At 34.2% G+C, this 22062-nt stretch overlaps 1 protein-coding gene across 1 annotated transcript; it reads right to left on the reverse strand.

The window, feature by feature from the left end:
- Positions 1-738: 738 nt before the first annotated feature.
- LOC115436572 (LIM/homeobox protein Lhx8-like) lies at positions 739-16289 on the reverse strand. Its single transcript, XM_030159444.1, has 8 exons — positions 16173-16289; positions 14661-14813; positions 10976-11097; positions 8088-8308; positions 5992-6095; positions 4020-4115; positions 2483-2663; positions 739-1449 (listed from the first exon to the last, which is right to left on the reverse strand). Exons 1-8 carry the CDS (start codon positions 16197-16199, stop codon positions 1370-1372), a joined length of 984 nt encoding a protein of 327 aa, XP_030015304.1. The 5' UTR covers positions 16200-16289; the 3' UTR covers positions 739-1369.
- Positions 16290-22062: the final 5773 nt, after the last annotated feature.

Genomic DNA, 22062 nt, shown 5'->3' on the forward strand with positions numbered 1-22062 from the left:
TATATCAAACATGAGTTAAACAACACTTTTGCCATTTCACCCCTTTTTCCCTTTTTAACCCTTTGTTGCTGTTTTTTAATATCACATATGTGCGCACCAGTATTCCTGTTCTAGGGGGTTTAGTTCCTATTTTTATATTGTATAAATGTCACCTTTTGTATTACCGAGGGAGGACCAATCATCGTTCTCCGTTTTCCCGCAGAAAAATACAAAACGCCTTATAGCACTCTCTCATTTTAGCATTTCTGCCTAATATTCCTTTTAAACTCCATCTCCGCTCTAATTTGTTGATCCTGTCATGTAAATCCCCCTCCACTGCATTACACTTGTTACACTTCATGATGACATGCTCTACATTTTCAACTTTATTACATACATCATAGTTATCTGAAGTGCACTTGGCCATTTAAAAACATTGTCACTCTTAATCTTATATGTCCCAACCTACTTCTTGCCACTTCTTTTTTTCTGTTCTTGGCTTGAAAACCTTTTATGTCAACTTATTTTTGGATATTATCAATCATCTTTATCTGGATTGTCTGTGGAGTCACCGTTGCACTGCTGTGTGATTCAGGTGTTATTTACAGATGAAGGGATGAGAATGGTGAATGGTTATGTAAATAAACATGTGAACCATGGAAAATCCTAATAAAAAGAGAATTGGGGAAAATAAATCAAATAAAATGCAGCTTGATTAAACCATTTATCATCTTTTTCAAAAAACCAACAGTGACAGACTTGTGGTGTTGCCATGAACTTTAATTCCCAGTTCAATGTGAAAATCACCTGTTCCCATAGTGCAGTTCATACATGGCTTCTAGTGCTATTATCACCATTTAACTCTGTTTCCCGTTGTCTGTGCTTCACACAAACTCAAAGGCATCTCATGAAATCTTGATATAGACACACAGATGTGTTGAGGATATCAGACCTGGAGACATTTACATATTACATCAGTATCTTTGACAATAACAGCTGGTTGATTTAGCAGAAAACCTGACATTTTTACTCAATATTCTCATACACGTCCTTAAATAAGCGACTGAAAATCAAACTCACTTAGTTTATATCATTTTCCAACAAAGTGCCTCATTTCATTGCATTTTCCAAAATAAATTAAAGAAATCCATGAACACATAAACAAAACCTGCATCTCACATATTAATATCTTCCTTGATATTTTCAACAAATCCCACATGTGAACTTCTGCATAAAATAACTCATTGACTAAAGTTGATTTTCATGTGAAAACTAAAAATCAAGGCTGCGTTTTGGATGTTACACATTCATCCAGTCCTTACAGGAGTTTCTGGAAACAGTAGATAGTTTCTGTTCAAGGTTCCAGCCAGTTATTGTTGGTTTTTGCAGCTCATGCGTGGCTGACGGGCAGCTGTGTCAGTGAATGGGATATGAGCGGCTGAAGGAGGAGTGGGTCTGAAGTCTGAACCGCTAAAGAGAAAAAAAACAAAACAAAAACAATATGAACTTAACCCATAAAGACACGGTCATACTTTTGTAGCAGTTCTCAAATGAATTTCTGTTTAACCTTTAAGTGATTTATCACACACTATGAAATGGACAGAGTTAATTTCTGATGTATTATAGCTATGACATGGCCAGAGTTTATTTTTGAAATGTGTATTATACCTATGATATGGACAGTTTATTTTTGATATGTGCATTATAGTTACATGGACAGAATTTATTTTTGATGTGTGTATTATAGCTAAATGGACAGAGTTTATTTTTGATATGCGTATTATAGCTAAATGGACAGAGTTAATTTTTGCTAGGTGTATTATAGCTACATGGACAGAATTTATTTTTGATGTATGTATTACAGCTAAATGGACAGTTTATTTTTGATATGCGCATTATAGCTAAAAGGACAGAGTTAATTTTGATGGGTAATACTGCTATAAAATGGACAGAATTTATTTTTGATATGTGTATTATTACTAAATGGAGAGAGTTTATTTGTGATGTGTAATACTGTCATGAAATGGACAGTTTATTTTTGATATGTGTATTATAGCTATGATGTGGACAGAATTTATTTTTTGATGTATTATAGCTGAATGGACAGAGTTTATTTTTGATGTGTGTATTATAGCTAAATGGACAGAGTTTATTTTTGCTGTGTGTATTATAGCTAAATGGCCAGAGTTTATTTTTGATGTGTGTATTATAGCTAAATGGCCAGAGTTTATTTTTGATGTGTGTATTATAGCTAAATGGACAGAGTTTATTTTTGATGTGTGTATTATAGCTAAATGGACAGAGATTATTTTGATGTGTAATACTGTCACGAAAATGGACAGTTTATTTTTGATATGTGTATTTTTGCTATGATATGGACAGAGTTTATTTTTGATCATTAGATGCTTTTTGTCGACGGTGGATATTTGGGTCTTTGACTTAAAATGCAGCTCATTCTTGGTGCATTTGAGGACCTGATAGAAAGCGCGTTTAGTCATCTTACCATCCATGTAGGTCAGTGTGGTGAGGAGAGGAGCATCAGGAGTGATGTACGTCGTGTATTGCAGATCGTCCATCAGCGGCGGCGTTATCTGACCTGCAGTCAGTGATGTCATCATGGTCGAGGCTGTCGGATGTGGACTGATGTGTTTCTTCTGACGAGCTCTGCAGTTCTGAAACCAAACCTGAGGAAGAAGACGGGAGTAAAGTAATGTTCTCCTCTTAAGGTAAAGAAACACCTACAGGTTTAATAGTGCATTTATTCCCCTTTATACACAGGAAAACATCACACAAAGCACCAACATAGATATTACAGACTGAAACGCTGAGTAAAACACAGCTCAATATTAAACTAACTGAGCAGCAGTGGGAATCCGCAAGTTCTCTTGTTCTTTATTTAATAGGACTGTCAAAATTAATGCTTTAACGTAGATTAATCCATCATCATGGTTAATCAGATTAAAAATCTTAACGCAATTAATCCATCTGTGGAGTTGAGTACAAAAACACCCAAGACAGAACAGCTGACTGACAAAGTATTATTCGCACTCTGCAGGAAGGAGTTTTTTTTTTTCCACCGAACCACTTCCAGCTTCAAATACCACATTAACACGAAGCATACGTTAGTCTGGGATTCTGCTAGCACTTCAGCTAACACGTTGCCCAGCTTTCGACAAACACGTTAAGTGCAAACATATTCCCTTCTTTCTTGAGTCTGTTTAATCATGCAAAATGAGACGTGATTAATATAAATTAAAAATGAATTATATTTAATTGTGATTAGTTGAAATTATTCCACAGCAACCCTGTGATTAATCTGATCAAAAATTTCAACTGTTTGACAGCACTATTATCTTTATTATAAAAGCCAAGTGACCTCTGTGTGCATGTGTGGACGTGTAAACACAAAATCACACGAAATCCGTACAGAGCTGACCGCTGCAGTTTGTCATACTTATGTATTTTTGGTCAAGGAAGAGGCTAGTGAAAACAGCAAGTTGACAGGATCAATATTTTGGGATATTAGTAATTTTGGAATACAATAGCCTTACAATCACGCTGCTGTACTCACAACGCTTTAGCGGTGACTGCTGGACAAGTGCGGTACAGCATGCACGAATACACTATAAAAACTACACTACAAAGAAAAAGTTAAGGATATTTCTTTTTTTTGGTCTTTTTTTGGCATTTGTGCCATTTGCAAATAAAACTGTCTGGTCATTAAAAAAATGTGTTTCAATTCACACACAAAAAAGTAAAAAGCAAGAATCTCAACTAAAAAATAGCCCAAAAATTAAAAATATCCTTAACTTTTTGTTTGTAGTGTACCTCATCTAGAACCCACAGATCCCTATGGGTCAACAAGCTAGTTTATACATTATGTTATAATTTTACTGGTCCGGCCTACTTCAGATCAAATTTGGCTTAATGTGGCCCTTGAACTAAAATGAGTTTGACACCCCAGATGTAAACAGTATTTTCTATAAAGCTCCTTTTCTAAACGCAGTAACATCAGGGTTCGGTTTAGAGTTCAGTCGTACCTGGATCACCCTGCGGCTCAGACCCGTCCTCTCCGCCAGCTTCTGTAGAGTCTGTGCATCGGGGTTGTTATCTTTGGCAAACTGGTTCTGCATTACCTTCAAATTAGGACGGAAACATTAATTCATCGTTAGTGTTCAGGACCACAACACCCACAGTGGACTCAGTTACTGGAGCAGAGTTTTAACAACAAAATAACATATTAACCAGTTACTTTGAAGCAGATTTAAGTTTTTACTTGAAGCATCAACTCCTTAAAAGCACAAATTACAGACAGAAACATCGGCAGAGTCACTGTATTTTGCAAAGCACACATCATTATGCAACGGAAATCATCTTCTGGTAACTAAAAATGGGAGTGAAATTCATTTTATTTCAGGTTCCACATTCAGCCCAATTTGATCTCTAATAAAATAAGAACATGATAACCAATAAATAATGACAACAAATTTTTCTCTTTGTTTTAGTGTAAAAGAATAATATTAAATTATGAAAATATTTACATTTTTAAACTACCCAAACAAACAAACAATCAAACAAAAAACATGAATAACCAGGAAAAAAATGGATACTTCTCAGGAAAAATAAGAGCGGGGGGGCGGGGGGGTCCACACCATACGACCATACAAAGTCAAAGTGAAACTTAAGACGCTTTATTAATTCCTCTATGTCTCCTGTTGTTGTGCACCTCATTTTCATTTTCCCTACCATCAGAAACTTTTATTTGAGGGGGCAGGACGTTTGTTGCCCCCCTTCTCGATTCCCATCCCTACTGAAGATATTAACAATCATTTTAGTTCAGGTCCCACATTAAGCCCAATTGAATCTCAAGTGGATCAAACCAGTAAAATAATAGAAGTATATTTTGCATTTATAAACTATTCTTTAATAAAACAGTGAATAACCTGAACAATGTGAACAACCTGACATGTCTTAAGAGAAATAAGTGTATTTGTGGATCCACTGTGACCTGTAAGTTTTAATGCACATGTGAAAATGATAAACTGAGACATAAATTGTTAAATTTGCACTTAAAAAAAATAAATAAATAAATAGCTTGTTCAGGGTTGTTCATGTTATTCACATTTAAAGGATTGTTTGTAGATGTAAACCTCTTCATCCTGTAATTTTACTTTTTTTTCACCCAAACATAGAGAAAGGTTTGGAGTTGTCATTATTTAAAGGTTATTATGTCATTATTTTATTGGTCTGACCCAGTTCAGATCATATTGGGAGGATGTGGCCCCTGAACTAAAATGAGTTTGACACCCCTGTGTTAAAGCATTTCAGGACATAAAAACATAATTAATGAAAGAATCATCTGGATAGTGGTTGAAATTAATGACAATAGTGTATGTAGTTCAGATTATATTTTAACCACATACAAAAAAAGGAAATTTGTCTGAAACTAGAGGTTATTACTTTTTTTTTATAATTTTTATTTTTTTTTTTAATTTCTTTTTCACATGTTCATGGACATAAAATACAACAAACAGTACAGCGAAGGCCAGTTGAGGGTTACAGTATTCAACAAAATACATCCATAAATAATACAATAAAAGGAAAATAAGGGCATCACATGACCATTTCAGCACTGATGTCTTTGTTTATAAATCCAGTCCATTAGTCCCATTTTCTATCAAAGTCATCTTTTTTTAATCTAAAGGTATGAGTCATTTTTTCCATCACCCGTATTTCCTGTACTATATCTAACCGTTATTTGTATCTAGATGGGTCAGCAGAGGTTATTACTTTTTAAATGATTAATCGGTGATTAATTTTGACCTTGTTCTTCTTCAGTTATGAGGTTTGGAACTTAGTAAATAGAAGAAAATTAAGACTAAATTGATGGGAAGGAACAGGTTAATGGTTGATTGTCGTCCATTTCATTGTTGTCTGTGCTTTATGTTGTTGACGTTTTTCTTCAGCACTTTAATAAAAGCGATGACGTACACAACTGGACGTCTGTAGTACCTGTAACTGGTCCACGGTGAAGCTGGTCCTGGCCCTCTTAGCAGGTCTGGGCATCGAGCTGGCTCCGTCTTTATTTGACACCTCCTCTTCAGCTTTGAGTTGTTCTATTTAATGAGAAACCAGATTAAAGAGTACACAAGCCACATTCTTAAGAGATCTGTGTTTTCTCTGATAAACAGAAGTATTTTCTTAACCAAATAGCTAAATTTCAAAGTGCAGCAGAAACTTTTCGAAAATTTGGTTGTTAAGTGCATTGTGGGAACGGGAATTCCACGCAGCAGCAGTTTGTCTGCCTCTTGGTAATTTTTGAACCAAATGTCACCTTTACCTCCATCCACCGACTAGACTCATTCTTTAAAACTTCCCTGGTGGACTGGAGAAGTTTACTTTGTTGTGATCTGGCTTGTTTTCTTGCCGAATCTGTGAGAAACTGCTTTCGCTTGGTCGCCATTCCCACAATGTACTTGGCGACAAAATTTCCGAAAAGGCACAAGTGACTTTGCATAAGCACAGAAAGACTAATGGATTAGTGAGAATTAGGATACGACTGGGGTTGGACACATTTGAACAAACATCTGTGATGAAAGTCATACACTGCTTTAAGTGATCTGTCACCATTTATTATCATATTATCCTCTATATTTTGTGTTTTTTCAGTGAAAATCAGGTATGTTCCTCTCTTTAATTTACCAATCATGTAGGTCAGTGGCTCTCAACCTTTTTTGAACAAATGCCCCTTTACGTCATCATGAGCCTCCTGCCGACCCTCCCCCCAAAAAGAATTTAGGACCTGCTGGGGTTGGGGTCATTTGTGCTACAGTCTTAATGTATGAAAAGTGCTATACAAATAAAGATTGATTGATTATAGCGCTCTGTAGGTAATGCCCCCCTTTACATCATCATTATCTCCTTTTCATCCATTCCACTGTGTGTCTGAGGGAGCTAATATATGGTGCATAGGTAGCGCCCCCCCCCCTCGCGACCGGGGGTGGGAGGTGGTGGGCACATGATGGACATTGCCACTGAAGACCGGGGGGGGGGGCAAACTCACTAAGTGCAGCAATGTACCTTGTTGCAGAGGAGTGCGGGGGGGTACAGAATTTCACCATTGACAAAATATGCTGCTTGATATCAATACTTATACAGACTAACGCCCCCCATTCTGGTTTCAGAGCCCCCACTCTTAGCTTTCTCATTCTAAATAATGCCCTGCCGACAGTGTCCCAGTTGAGAAACACTGATGTAGAGGTTCATTAAAGCTCCGATTAACGTTGAGGGTTATTAAGCAGAGAAAACTGAAGAAAAAGTGACTTTTTCAGCAAAACGTATCCATTACGTTCAGTTAATTTTGCTGGAAAAGTGTGTCCATCCACTGGCATTGATCCAACTCCATGGGTTTTACTGGTGAATCAATGTTGTAGAAGATGATGGTGTTTCAATGGCAACTAAGGAGCCTCTGAACATCCAAATTGGTCGTATCTGATGACCATGAAAAGACGACTAACTGTATTTTACACCAATTATTTCAACACATTTCTTCAATTTTGTTCATTTTGTTGATTACTTTGGCTGTTGTGGTTCATTTTGTCAGTTATTTGATTAATTTCCTTCATTTTTAGTCAATCTTTTGCTTATTTTGTTGATTTTTTTTTTTTTTTTACATTTTCTTGCCTATTACATTACTTTTCTTCAGTTTGTGTCTCATTCTGTTCATGTTGCTTATCGATTTTTTTCGTGTTATAGACCATGAAAAAATGACAAACTACAGCAATTATTTCAGAGTACTGATAGGTTTTGTGGTTAAGAAGCGATTAAACATTTTAGATGCTTTTGGGTCGCTAGTGGTTGTTTGGGTCTTTACGGGTTAATCGGAATCTTTAATCTTTTATGAACATCTACACAATCAATGAATTAAATACAGGAAAATACATGATTTTCACTGAAAAAACAAAATACAGAGGATCAAATTAGAACAAACTGTGATCAATCACTTCAGAAAAGTTAAATATGGAGAAAAAACATATTTTGGAACTGCCACAAAAGTAGCCCTGGGTCTGTATGGGTTAATATTTTAATACTTCTGCGTGCTTCCTTACCGTTTTCCTTGGCCCGTTTGATGTTCTCCATCATGATTTCGTAGTGAGCTCTGCAGAAGACCCTGTTCTCCAGAAGTCCACACTCCTCCCCAGTGGAGAGCTGGCGTTTGCAGGAGGTGCAGGAGAAACAGGCCAAGTGGAAGGTGCTGCCTCGTGCATGACGGACCCAGTCACTGGAGTGGATGTTACGGCCACAACGAGCACAGCGAGTCCCATACCTCCTGGAGGATCATGGGAAATGGGGAGACAAAGAGGTTGGGTTCACACTGTTTATAAAAGCACCTTAACCCTTTATCAGGCAAGTGACAATTTTTGGTAATTTACGCACACATTACAAGATAAATAATTATACATAAAAACAGTTGCGGAAAAAATTATTAGACTACTCCTTGTTTTCTTCAGTTTCTTGTTCATTTTATTGCCTGGTCCAACTAAAGGTCCATTTGTTTGGACAAATATAATGATACCAACAAAAATAGCTCATAGTAGTTTAATTTCAGAGCTGATATCTATCCATTTTCCATGTTTTCTTTATAATAACCAAAATCACTTCAGTTCTTACATCAATATCTATGTCACTGTACTGACAAAAACAGTGCTTTTAGACATTCCATGTTTTCTTTTCTGTCTGTTTTAGTCACATGATACACACAGGAGTTAGTACTTGATTGCATAACCATTGTTTTTTTTGTTCTAATATTTTCTTCCACGACTATAGGACTTCTACCACTGCTCAATAGTAACTACATTGATATCTTTAACCATTTCCATGCTATAAACCATCAAAATATGGACCATTATAAAGAACAGCACCTTCTAATCTAGTCTAGTCTAGTCTAATAATTTTTTCTGCAACTCTAAGTCACTAAAATAAAGTCAGATGTGAGCAGTAAATGTGATTTCAGCCTTAAATCCATCAGTATGAACAGAAACTGAGGTTCAGTCCAAGTTCCAATTTGACTTTTCTGCATCATTTACTTCCATTTTTTCTTATGTCTATTAATCTAATGGTTAAAAGGGAAACACAGGGTTAAATAATCTGCAATAATTAAAAATAGACAAATGCACGTCATATATTTAACGCTAAAGAATTACCATTTCCATGCCTTCAGCACAGTCATTCAGTTTATCAGCACAGAAAATGTCTGTCAACACGACTAAAGTCACTGTTTACACTATTATAACAAGCTGTGGCATTCACCTATTTATTCTAAAAACCCTCTAATCAGGTTCTATTTATTTTTATATTTTTTTACACACCAAATTAATCTGCCAAAGTAAAAAAAAAAACAGCATACAGATAAGTGACGGTTTGCAGCTCGGCCTAGTCCTAAATGTTGTGTAAAAGACGAGCAGCTACAGAACATGCAAAAAATGAATTAACAGTATTTAATAATCTGTTTGCAATTCACAGAATTAGTGTGATTTTCATCTTTAAACATAGAAAGTCTGTAAGAGGAATTAATAACAGTAAAAAAACTGAAATAAGAATCAGACAAAATAAAGCCTGAATCCTGTTGTCAGAAAACACACATTATGTATTTTTTTTTCTTATCATTCCATCTTTTGTCAATAATATAGAATAGACAGAATGAAAACTATTTTAGAAGAGAGTAATGAGGCCTTTTGTCACCATTATCTGATGTATAATTGATATTATTATACAAAATGTGGATTAACCCACGGGATTAACCTATAAAGGCCCAAACTTTGACCACTGACCTAAACCAAACAATCTACTGATGTAAATAATAAATAAAATGAACAAAAACAAATGAAGAAATTTACAAAATAATAAATAATGTGGGGAAAAAAGCAAAAAATGGACTAAAATAAAGTAAAAAAGAATAAAATAAGCACCAAAATCAACAAAAACAGGCAAAGTGATCAATAACATAAACAAAAATGAAAAATAAAGCAACAAAATAATACAAGACAAGAACAAAATAAGCAACAAACTGAATGAAATTGTAGAAAAAAATAAACTAATGGAGTTTGATAACTGACAGTAGATGGAGACACTTTGTTTATGTTCAGCTAGTGATATATTTTCCTGAAAAAGTCACTTTTTTCTCTGAGCTTTAATGAGCATTTACATGATCAGTGAATTAAATATAAGAAAACAGATGATTTACATTGAAAAATGGACAATACAGAAGATCATATTATAATAAATGATGATAAATCACTTAAGAAAAGGTTAGAAAGAGAGAAAACGTAATTTAGGAACTGCACAATAGTACAACTGGGTCTTTATGGGTTAAGAAAATATCTGATATAATAATCTGAATAACTGATATCAGATGTTAAACCCTGAATTAACCCATAAAGACCCAAACATACAAAATAAGCCACAGACTGAAAAAAAAAATTGTAGAAAAAAAAAAAGGATTTTGATAAATGACAGTGGATGGAGATGCTTAGTTTATGTTCAGCTTTTAAAAAAAAATAAAATAACATGAGAAAAAACAAAGAATGGCCTAAAATGAAATTTAAAAAAAAAAAGAAAAATATTCAACAAAATGAACAAAAACAGGCAAAGTGATCAATATAATGAACAAAAATTAATGATAACTCAACAAAATAATAAACAACAAGAACAAAATAAACCACAGACTGAATAAAATTCTAGAAAAATAATAAACCCATGGAGTTACTCTTATGGATTTTACTCTGAGCTTTAATGAACATCTATGATCAGTGAATTAAACATAAGAAAATACATGATTTACACTGAAAAATGGACGATGCAAAGGATAATATTATATCAAATGGTGATAAACCAGTTAAGAAAAGGTTAGATAGAGAGAAAAATTGATGTGTGAACTGCCACTGAAGTATCACTGGGTCTTTAGGGGTTAATGAGGATGTGCAGTGGACTGTGTTACCTGAAATAGTCCAGTTTACAGAAAACCTGTTTATCTTTGATGTAACAGCTCACGTGACGTCCCAGAGACGTGTTACAGACGCTGCAGGACAGGCAGCGAACATGCCAGCAGAGGTCGTTCACCTGAGGAGGAAATTTAAAAAAAGAGGAAAATGGATGTTTAATGCCCTGACTGTTCAAGTAAATACATGAAACATTTATAAATGCAAATAATTAAAGTTAGTGTCTCAGGTAAAATAAAAGCATCATCAATGTAAAATTACTAAAATATACAAATCAGAATAATTGGAGTCTTTTTTTTTTCCTGGAATAGTTACCGAAAATATAAAATATAATAATAAATACAATAATAAATATAATATTGTATAATAATAATATATATAATAAATACCCCCAATTTATCTATGCATTTCCTGACTCTATCAACATCAAAACCTGTGTTCTGTCTTATGTTGTTGTCTCTTAAAATATTTTTCTTTTGTTATGTCATGTTTTTTTTTCTTAGATTGTATATATCTTTATTTGTTGTACATATTTCTCATCTGTAGTATAGAGTCAGCATTTTGTACATCTGAATAATATTTTAGTAGTATATGTAATGTATATATAGATGCACAAATAAATAAATAAATAAATAAATAAATTTCTTTAGTATCTTTTAATGCAAGTCACTACTGTACTTGCTCAAAGGACCGGCTCACACTGCAGGTTCCTTCAGTTCGTACTGAATTGGGAAAGTCTAGTTTTTCTTACTGTGCACCTGAAACCTGGAACACTCTCCAAAACCATCTGAAACTGACCAGACTTTTATCATCAGGACAATTTAAATCTTTAATCACTTCTTATTTTATCTCCAGCTGCTCCTGTTTTTAAGTAGTTATCCTTGTTTTTAGTTCATCTTTATCACTTTTACTTTTTGGTACTTCTGATATGTGCATCGTATGTCTCAAATATTTGGTGTTTTAAAATCCATAATTCCATCTTATTTTACCTCCAGCTGCTCCTGTTTTTAAGTAGACTTCTCTGTTTTTCACTTGTCTTTGTTACTTTTTGGTATTTCTGAAACGCATGTCCATTGTATGTTTCAAATGTTTTGTTTTGTCTCGGCTATATTGTAAATGAAGTCCCTTCCTTAATATATCTTTGAGTTTAAATAAAGGTTATGAATGAATGAATATTTAATATTTCATCTTGTAGTTTTTGTATATTGCCTATATTTTTCAGTATTTTGTGTGATATTTTATACAGTCTTTTTGCACTTTGTTTGCTGCTAAACAGAAACAGAGCTGATAAACTGATTTTCATTGTTCCTGTAATAGTGACAATAAATATTTATTCTATTCTACTGTTCTATTCTATTCTATTCTATTCTATTCTATTCTATTCTATTCTATGTCTTTTACATCCATATCCATTCTTTTAGTGTTATTTATCTTACTCCTCCTTTGCATTTTATGTCAACATTTATAAGCTTCTATGTTAATTGAAAAAATTTATTCACACATCATTAGATTCTTGAAAATTTTACTTTACAGTTTGATGAGTTTGGTGAAGGTATATTTACAGAAACACCTCTGTATTTTTCTGAAATTAAAAGACCCAAACAGCCACTGGCGACCAAAAGTATCTACTGATTTTAAATCTTTTAAATATTTGATCCACTAATCCAATCAATATATGTCAATAATTGTTGTAAAATACAGTTATTCATCTTTTCATGGTCATCAGATACGTCAGATTTGGACGTTTAGAGATTCACCAGTAAAACCCATGGAGTTGGATCAATGACAGTGGATGGAGACATATTTTTATGTTCAGTTAATGATGTATTCAGCTTAAAAAGTCACTTTTTCTTCAGTTTTCTTTGTTTCTGATATAATAACCCTCAACTATAATCTGAGCTTTAATGAACATCAACATGATCAGCGAATTAAATACAGGAAAATACATGATTTACACTGAAAAAAATGCAAAATACAGAGGATAATATTATAATAAATGGTGATAAACCACATAAGAAAGGTTAAATAGAGAGAAAAATTCATGTGGGAAGCGACACAAAAGTAGAACTGGGTCTTGGTGGGATAAGAAAATATAAGTTCCCCCGATATCAGATATTAAATCCTGAATAAACCAAAAAGACCCAAACATTCATCACTGACCTAAACCATCGACTGGTGTAAATATTAAATAAAATGAACATAAATTAATAAAAGAATTGAAAACAAAATAATAATAATGTGTATTTTAAAAGCTTGGAGAAAAATGATCCTCTTGGTTAGTGTGACTATTTTTTCTAAATATATATTATAATCATTTTTTAGCTTGTAAAGTGTCTTCATTATAGTTAATCTATTCAATTTGTGGTATTTGTTTGCTTGTTCTGTCTATTATTTTAACAGTGTCTGTTCTTTTATCAGGTCACTCTTAGAACAGAGATCTTATCTAAAGCAGGATTTCCTCTGGTTAAATATATACAGCAATTAAGAAATAAAGACATGCAACATAAATAACACAATAGATAACATAAATAAAGATATGTAACAGCAGGTTTAAAGAGAATGTCCTTAGTTTCTGCAGACCAGAAGTAAAAAAAAAATAGGGTATACACAATTATAAGAGGGCCAGATCAAGTGAAAGTGAATAACAGTGACAAAAATTAAAGTGTCACCTATCATTTCTCAAATAGGCTAATTTTTTTAGCTTAAGAACTCTATTTTATGGAAATGTTTATAAAGTTTCAGTATCACTTGTAGATAAAAAGAAAATCAAGATAAAATAAAACTTAAAAAGGACTAAAATATGTAAATGCACCATTAACTTCAGTAATAATATTGGTTCTTGCTTGTGTAAGGGATATTTTAAGTCTGTGAATCTGTAGGAACTAATTATTCAACAGTACATGACTATAGAAAGGTTATGTGCAATCCAGTTATGTGTAATCAAATATGCTCTGCTATTAGCTGTATATATCACTTCAGTTGTAATATGTGTGTTCAATAAAAGTTTACGAGCATATTTGTAGTGTTTTAGTTCCAATCAAAGTCTTTTATTCTGATACTGAACAAATGTACAAACTGCTGTCCCCGTGTCACAACATATCTGTGTTCATTAAAACTTATCATTTCAACATTTTTATCTAATATTGATCACAGTTGTAGTTTAACATTAGAGCTAAAGCCCTATGTTTCATTTGGGATCAATTTCTTATGAGAACAGCATGTTTTGTACATTTACGTAAAATAAAAAAAGATGTTAATTTTGAGTCCCTGTGTCACACAGCAGTAATGTAAGTATTTTATCCCAAAATTTAATTTCTGTAAATTGTAACGTGTGTCATGTGAAAGTACTTACTGAGACCTATTCATACATGAATTAAACATGCAGGTAAGTTATTTAGTTTAAACAGAGACTATTGAACAGGAAATGTGTCCCAGTGTCACTGCTGGATCTGGCCCAAGAATAATAAAATAAACTGTAAAATATGCTCCAGGCTAGTATGTCAGGCCTGTAAAAGCATAAGAATTACAGCTAAAATATAATTTTTTAAGAAGAAGAAGAAGAAGAAGAAGAAGAAGAAGAAGAAGAAGAAGAAGAATTTTTGTTTGTTTGTTTTTCAATAAATAAATAAATAAACTACAGTGTATTGCAGTGGGGCTCGTCCCTGGTCCGGGTCCAGGTCTTACCTTCAGCAGGTACCGGTCCAGGATCTCCAGGCCGCAGGAGGTGCACACGGTCCGGCCCTGGTGCGCGGCCACGGCGGGGACAGAGGAGGACGAGGACAGGGACGAGGGCGAGTACGAGTCCTCCTCGAAGAAATCATCCGTGCCAGACGAACCCTGTGGGAACAGGACCGGGACAGTTACAGACCCGGGTACAGCCTCGTCCCGGTCTACCTGCGCGCGCTCCCGTTCCGGCCTTCCTTCCAGTGCTCATCCTGTTTGGGCTGTGAGCCCAGCACCTACTGGCTCCAGGAACATGCCGTCAGTCTGCCTCAGGCTGAGCTCGGCCTCCGTTAATCCCGGCTCCTGGAACTCTGGCCTTGGCTCCCGTGACGCGTCCGGAGAGATGCGCGAGCCCTGGACGACCTCTAACATTCCCATGACAACCGGAACCAGGAGCCGTTTCCTCATAAAGACACACCTCCCCTCCGGGTCATGTCACACCGGGTTCCTCCACAGGCCTGGGGGGGTGGGGGTGAAGTGGGGGGGTGTCCCATTTCCATGTCCTCGTCCACCTTTGAGTTCCACGCGACGGTTACGCGCGCGCAGGTGAAGGTGATTCGACTTTGTTACGATCAGCAGCGCACGTGCGGGTGATGAACAGGTGAGTTCAATGAAACCTGGGATTTATCACACCTGAGATCTGACACAACCTGCACAGCATCGTAAATATTTTCAAATATTTTATAGCTGTAATCTAATTTAAATGGCAAATAAAGTGCATTTTCTGTCAATAAATGATTGAAAACACGTATTTCTTTAAACTTTCGTCTGCATTTTTGTTTATTACGGCACTAATTGTGTCAAAATAATAAAACCTACCATATTTTCCTTTTTTTTTTACTTGTCTCATCTCTTTTAACAGCATATATTTCTGTAATGTTAAATTAAGTATATTTTCTTTGATTCGGTCATTAAAAACACGTATTCAACTAAATTTAAACGTCATTTTCATTTGCATATTTGTCTTTTAAAGCACTAAATCTGTCAAAATGATATAATATACAGTAGATTTTTTTTTGTCTAACCTCTGTAATGTTAGGGTAAATGTTACATGTTAAATTTAGTTTAGTAGCTAGTGCTAGCCTATATTATTATAACATGATGATTAATAAGCTCATTTAGAACAATTTGTGCTCAGACTTTATTTTAAAATCATATTTCTGAAGTGAGTTGAAAATAATTTTAGAAGTTTTGAAGAGTTTTATCAACAAATAAATCACATTTATTTGAGTCAATTTGTTTGTCATAAATGCAGATATTATTAGAAATAGAAGTTATAGCAGATTTAATACACTACATTAAACGTAGATACATCTAAATATCTTACATTTCCATGAAAATAAATGAATTAACTAAATAATTATGCATGTTTTGACCTGACTTTGCGTCTCTTATTAAACTTCACTGACTCCAGACTTGATGCTCTTACTTAAACAGTACTTATCGAGCCTAAATATGTCTGAAACTTCTTACCACACTGTTTGAGAGTGAGCTGAACATCCTCCTCCTTCAGCCAGATGTTGTCTTCTCCTCCTCAGCAGGAGCCTGTTAATCCTCCACTGAGCTCCTGATGCTCCACCCGCCTCCTCTGGCTTCACTCTGCAGACCACGACCCGGGTCTGGTCCTTTTATGGGGCTTCATATCTGCAGGGCCACCTCCCACTGCATGGACCCGGACCCTCCCCACTGCAGCATCATTGAAAACCTGACAGTTTTATTAGCAAAATGAAACCTCCTGATTCACTTATACACAATAGAATAGAATAGAATAGAATAGAATAGAATAGAATAGAATAGAATAGAATAGAACAGCCTTTATTGTCATTGTGTGTACAATGAAAACAGAAGTGCTACTCCAGTCAGTGTAACAGTATAAATAAAAAAAAACAATCAATATTTCAGAAAATAAGAGTAGAGCAAATATAAAATTAAAAAAATTGAAAATAACCCATAAAGACCCAATGCTATTTTTGTAGTCTTTCCCACACAAATTTTTCTCTTAAATGAACTGTTCTTAAGTGATTTATCATTATTTATTATAATAGTATTCACTGTATTTTGAGTTTCATTCTCACGTAATATATATATATATTTATCGGTCGGTATTAATCACCCTGTGCACTATATTTATTCTGTAAATATTCAACCATCCTGTGCGATACATTTTTGCATTTTTTATGTTCTCAGTTTATATCCTTTTTCCTTCATATTTGTATATAGAGTTACCTGCACTTTCTTGGAATTTATCTTGTATATATTCTGCACCCTATATTTTATCCATAATTACCTGTTTGCTCTGAAAAAGGAGAAGCTCTCCAATCTTGTTGTACATTCAGTGTAAAGACAATAAAGGGCATTCTATTCTATTCTATTCTATTCTATTCTATTCTATTCTATTCTATTCTATTCTATTCTATTCTATTCTATTTTTCAGTGGAAGTCATGTATTTTCCATAGTGAATTCACTGATCATGTAGATGTTCATCAAAAGCTCAGATTAAAGATGAGGGTTATTATATCAAAAACAGAGAAAACTGAAAAAAAAAAGTGAATTTTACAGCAAATCTATCATTAACTGAACATAAACCCAGTGTGTCCATCCACTGTCATTGATCCAACTCCATGGGTTTTACTGGTGAATCAATGTTGTAGAAGATGACGGTGTTTCCACGGTAACTACGGAGCCTCTGAACGTCCAAATGGGTCATATCTGATGACCATGAAAAGACGACAAACTGTATTTTACACCAATTATTTTACATGTATTGATAGGATTAGTGGATCAACAGGTATTAAACAGTTGAGATCAGTAGATGGTTTTGGTCGACAGTGGCTGTTTGGATCTTTAAGGGTTAAGATAAGAAAATAGAATATAAGTAAAATCAGAATAGTAGTAGAATAAAAAAAAAAAAATAGACATGAAATATGAGTAAACACAATATTGACAGTATTAATGTGACAGTATGTATTAACTATGAACAATACTAACTGTGTGTTTCCTATTAAAACTAAACTAAAGTCTATATACAAATAGTGCATTTATATTTTGCTAAATATTGAGTAAATATAGCATTGTTATTACAGAATAGAAGATTATTGCATGACTTATTGCACATTATTCATGTTTTCCAGGGTTATTGCACATTATCGGCGGTGATTGCATGAGGGAAGTGATTGAACAGAATGAACACCAGAGTTAGCTTCCATTGCACATACTATTAAATCCTTTTACAATATCTTGTTGCTCTTATCTTATATTTTTATTTTGTTTTATTTTTACCCCACCCCCCAATGGGGCGGCGAGGGGTATTGTTTTTGGTTCCATTTGTTTGTGTCTTTGTTTGTTAACACTCTAGCAGCAAAACTCTTGGTTGAATTCATACCAAATTGGGTTTATAGATTACCAGTGATCCAGAATAGATGTGATTACATTTTGGGAAAAGTAGGTCAAAGTTCAATTTTTTTAAATGAATTTTTCAAATCTTTTTTTTTTCCATTTACTTAAATTGGGTGAAATTTCAAATGTGTGTAGCAGCAAAACTATTGGTTAAATTCATACCAAATTGGATTTATAGATTGCCAGTGACCCAGAATATATGAGATTACATTTTGGGAAAAGTAGGTCAAAGTTCAAATTATTTAATGAATTTTTTTAAAATATTTTTTTCTCCCATTTCCTTACAATGTGTGAAATTTCAAATGTCTGTAAAAACATCAATTTTATTTCAATTTACTTCAAACTTGGCACATATATAGAAGCAATTGATATGTTGACATCAGATGGATCGATGCCAAAATAAGCTACAATACATTCGAGGGGCGGGGTTTGTTGTGCCTGGCACCACTTGTTTTTATTTTTACAGTTTAGTGTGGTGACAGCTCATTGGAGGAAACTGTCTCTGAATCTATTTGTCATTGTTTTTCAGGGACCTGTAGCATCTGCAGAGGACAACAGGTCAAACAGAAGGGTGGGATTATAGCAGTAAAAGGCTAAATTATACTGCAGTTTTGATGTTGTATATAAACCAGTCTTTGAACATATAAGAATAAGGATGTATGTGTGCATTATTGTACTCTCTGCAGACTGGAGTGCATTAACAACTCCAACTCTGGCAGGCTTCTACACGGGCTTAAACCACTCTGACAGTATCAGTTTTTCTCATCTTTTCCTTTCTTGTCATATGGGAGCTCATGAAAACAGCACAGGTCATGTTTAAGGCCCGAATTATATTTACCCAGACATCTAAAACCGTTTAACAAGAAGCAGCAACTTAATGAAAAACTAGTCTAAAGTCTCCTGCTTGGGGGTGTCAAACATGCGGTCCACGGGCCAAAACCAGCCCACTCAAGGTTCCAATCCGGCCTGGGGGGTATTACTAAATGTTTTGTGCCTTTGTAGATGGATAAATGTTAAGTTGAGACAAAATATTGTTCGAATTGCACTTCAGGTTATTCACTTCTTTTTTGTTTGGGTAGTTTGTAAATATAGATATTTTCATAATTTAATGTTTTGTTTTGGGGTTTTTTTGCAGTAAAACAAAAAGAAAAAATTGTAGTTGTCATTATTTATAGGTTATTATGATATTATTTTACTGGTCTGGCCCAGTTGAGATCAAATTGAGCTGAAAGAAAATGAGTTTGACATCCCTTATCTGTGTTCACAAACAGATGCATGATTAAAATGTTAAGATTTGCAGGTTTTTGTGTGAATTATTGCAGAAAATTGCAGGTTAAGACAAGCGGTTGCTCCTGTTTTAGACACAGATGGAGCTCTTATTCCCAGTTTTCTTTGTCCTCTGCGTTTACCTCATCAGATCTTAACTGGGGACGATGGAGTCAAAAGGTCAAGACTAAAAACTGGAATAATATGAATGAACAGGCGACAGACTGGGTTAAGAATCCCTCTGGGTTTTTTTCTGTGCATGTATACGTCTGTAACTCAACACCAGAGCACCCCCCCCTTCCAGACCGCAGTACTGGGCCTTTAGGATGTAATTCAATGACACGTTGTAGGAAAGACCTCAAACAGAAAGAGCAAAAGGGGCGAAATGGTTTAACATGATGGTTAATTTCACTCTGAGGGTGTTGGAAATATATTAACCCATGAAGACCCAAACAGCCACCGGGGACACAAACCATCTACTGATCTGAACTGTTTAATACCTGTCCATCCACTAATTCTGTCAATACCTGGAAATAATTGGTGTAAAATACAATTCTTCATCTTTTCATGTTCATCAGATATGACCCATTTGGACATTCAAAGGCTCCATAGTTACCATGGAAACACCATGGAGTTGGATCAATGACAGTGGATGGACACGCTGGGTTTATGTTCACTTACTGACATATTTGCTGTAAAATTCACTTTTTCTTAAGTTTTCTCTGTTCTTGATATAATTAACTTTGAAATTTTGGTTTTGAATTGTTTTTACATTCAGTTAGTTATGTCTTTGCTGAAAAAAATCACTTTTTCTTAATTTTTCTCTGTTTTGATGTAATTAACTTTGAATTTACTCAGAATTTTTATGAACATCTACATGATCTGTGAATTAAATATAGGAACTTATTTATTTATTTATTTATTTATTTATTTATTTATTTATTTATTTATTTATTTATTTATTTATTTATTTTTATTAGACCTTAATTTAACCAGATAGAATCCCATTGAGATCGAGATCTCTTACAAGGGTGACCTGGCCAAGAGGTCAGCAGCACACACCAAGAAAGAAAACAGGTTTTACAGACAGGTAGTAACAATAAATTAAAACAAACAGTAATAATATTAATAATATATAATAACAGAGGAGTTAGACAGTTTTGTAAAGTGCGGTTTATAAAGTGCAAAAATTTAGTTGAGGTCATAGCAATTTAAAAACACAGGTACTATCTGATTGACTCTCGCTGTCTTGTCCGTAAGATGGAACGAAAAGCTTGAAATGACAGGAGTTCTGGTATTCTCAGCTCCACTTGAAGTGTATTCTAGGCAGAGGGGCCGAGGCAAAGATAAACGCTGGCTTCAACAATTCAGTTCTAACTTTGGGTACATTCAAATAAAACCGATCACAAGACGGTAAAGAATATTGACTGGTAGATCTTTGGAGAAAAGAGGATAGGTATGACGGTACTGTACCTAGAGGAGCTTTGCAGGTTAAAGTTAACCAGTGGGTTAACCTTCGTGAATTCAAGGACGGCCACTCGGCTTCAGCATAGAGTTCACAATGATGAGTGAGGCGATTACAACCAGTAAAAAAGCATAAAAATACATGATTTACACCAAAAAATGCAAAATACAGAGGATAATATAATAAAACTAGAAAAGACCTCCGCCATGACAGATCACCCCCCGCCCTCCCCGATCACCACCAAAATTTTATAATTTCTTACTTGCCAGTATCAACATTTCCTGAAAATTTCATCCAAGTCCGTCCATAACTTTTTGAGTTATCTTGCTAACGGACAAACAAAAAAACAAAATAAAAACCCACCCCCACCCCCCATGTACATGATTTTCTTATTTTTGAATCTTTTGCGTCACTTTCATCTTGTGTTTTATGGTATTTTTTGCCTGTGTTGTTTTCATCATGTGTCTTTACACCATTCACATCTTTCAAGAAACTCTCTTTAAAAATGTATATAAATGTATATGTATGTATGTATGTTTATTTATTTATTCATTTATTTTTTTATCTTTCATTTTCGTCTTTTTCATCATTTTCATCTGGTAACTTGAACATCCATTACAGCAAATATTTGATATCTTTTACATCCTTTTGTCTTTTACATGTCTTTTATGTTATTGTTGTATCTTTTGCGCCTCTTTTATCTTGTGCGTTTTATGTCATTTTTGTTGTTTGTGTCTTTTACATCATTTATCATCTTTGCTGTAAATATTTTTCACATCTTTTACATATTTTCCATCACGTTAATATTCTGTCTTTTATATTATATCTTGTATTGTCTGTATTTTGTATTTCATCTTTTACTTCTTTTACATAGTTCTTGCCCTTTTGTTTGTTTTACATTATATTTTATAGTGTCTGTTTTTTATATTTTATCTTTTACATCTTACTGGTAGGTTTCATTCAGTGTCTTTTACTTCTTTTACATAGTTTTTACCTTTTTATATCTTTAATATTTTATTTCATAGTATCTGTTTTTTGTATTTTATCTTTTACATCTTATTGGTAGATTTCATCCAGGCTTTTACATCTTTTACATAGTTTTTGCCTTTTTGTATCTTTTAAGCTGCAAATTTAAATGTATTTTTACAGCATCCATTTTCTTTTTTTACATCTCATTTATCTTATTTCTTGTGTTTTTTTATTTTACTTCAGACTTTGCATGTCTTCCAGAGAAC

This window comes from Sphaeramia orbicularis, chromosome 17 (genome assembly GCF_902148855.1).
Source record: "Sphaeramia orbicularis chromosome 17, fSphaOr1.1, whole genome shotgun sequence".
In the NCBI taxonomy this organism is placed as follows: Eukaryota; Metazoa; Chordata; class Actinopteri; order Kurtiformes; family Apogonidae; genus Sphaeramia; species Sphaeramia orbicularis.

What these genes read in the sequence shown, in the direction of transcription:
- LOC115436572 (XM_030159444.1), bottom strand. Translation starts at nt 16,199, where the DNA reads ATGTTCAGCTCACTCTCAAACAGTGTG. An exon ending in GCTCACTCTCAAACAGTGTG is followed by an intron (nt 14,814 to 16,172) that starts GTAAGAAGTTTC and finishes CTGTTCCCACAG; the next exon opens with GGTTCGTCTGGCACGGATGA. An exon ending in CAAACGGGCCAAGGAAAACG is followed by an intron (nt 6,096 to 8,087) that starts GTAAGGAAGCAC and finishes CTCATTAAATAG; the next exon opens with AACAACTCAAAGCTGAAGAG.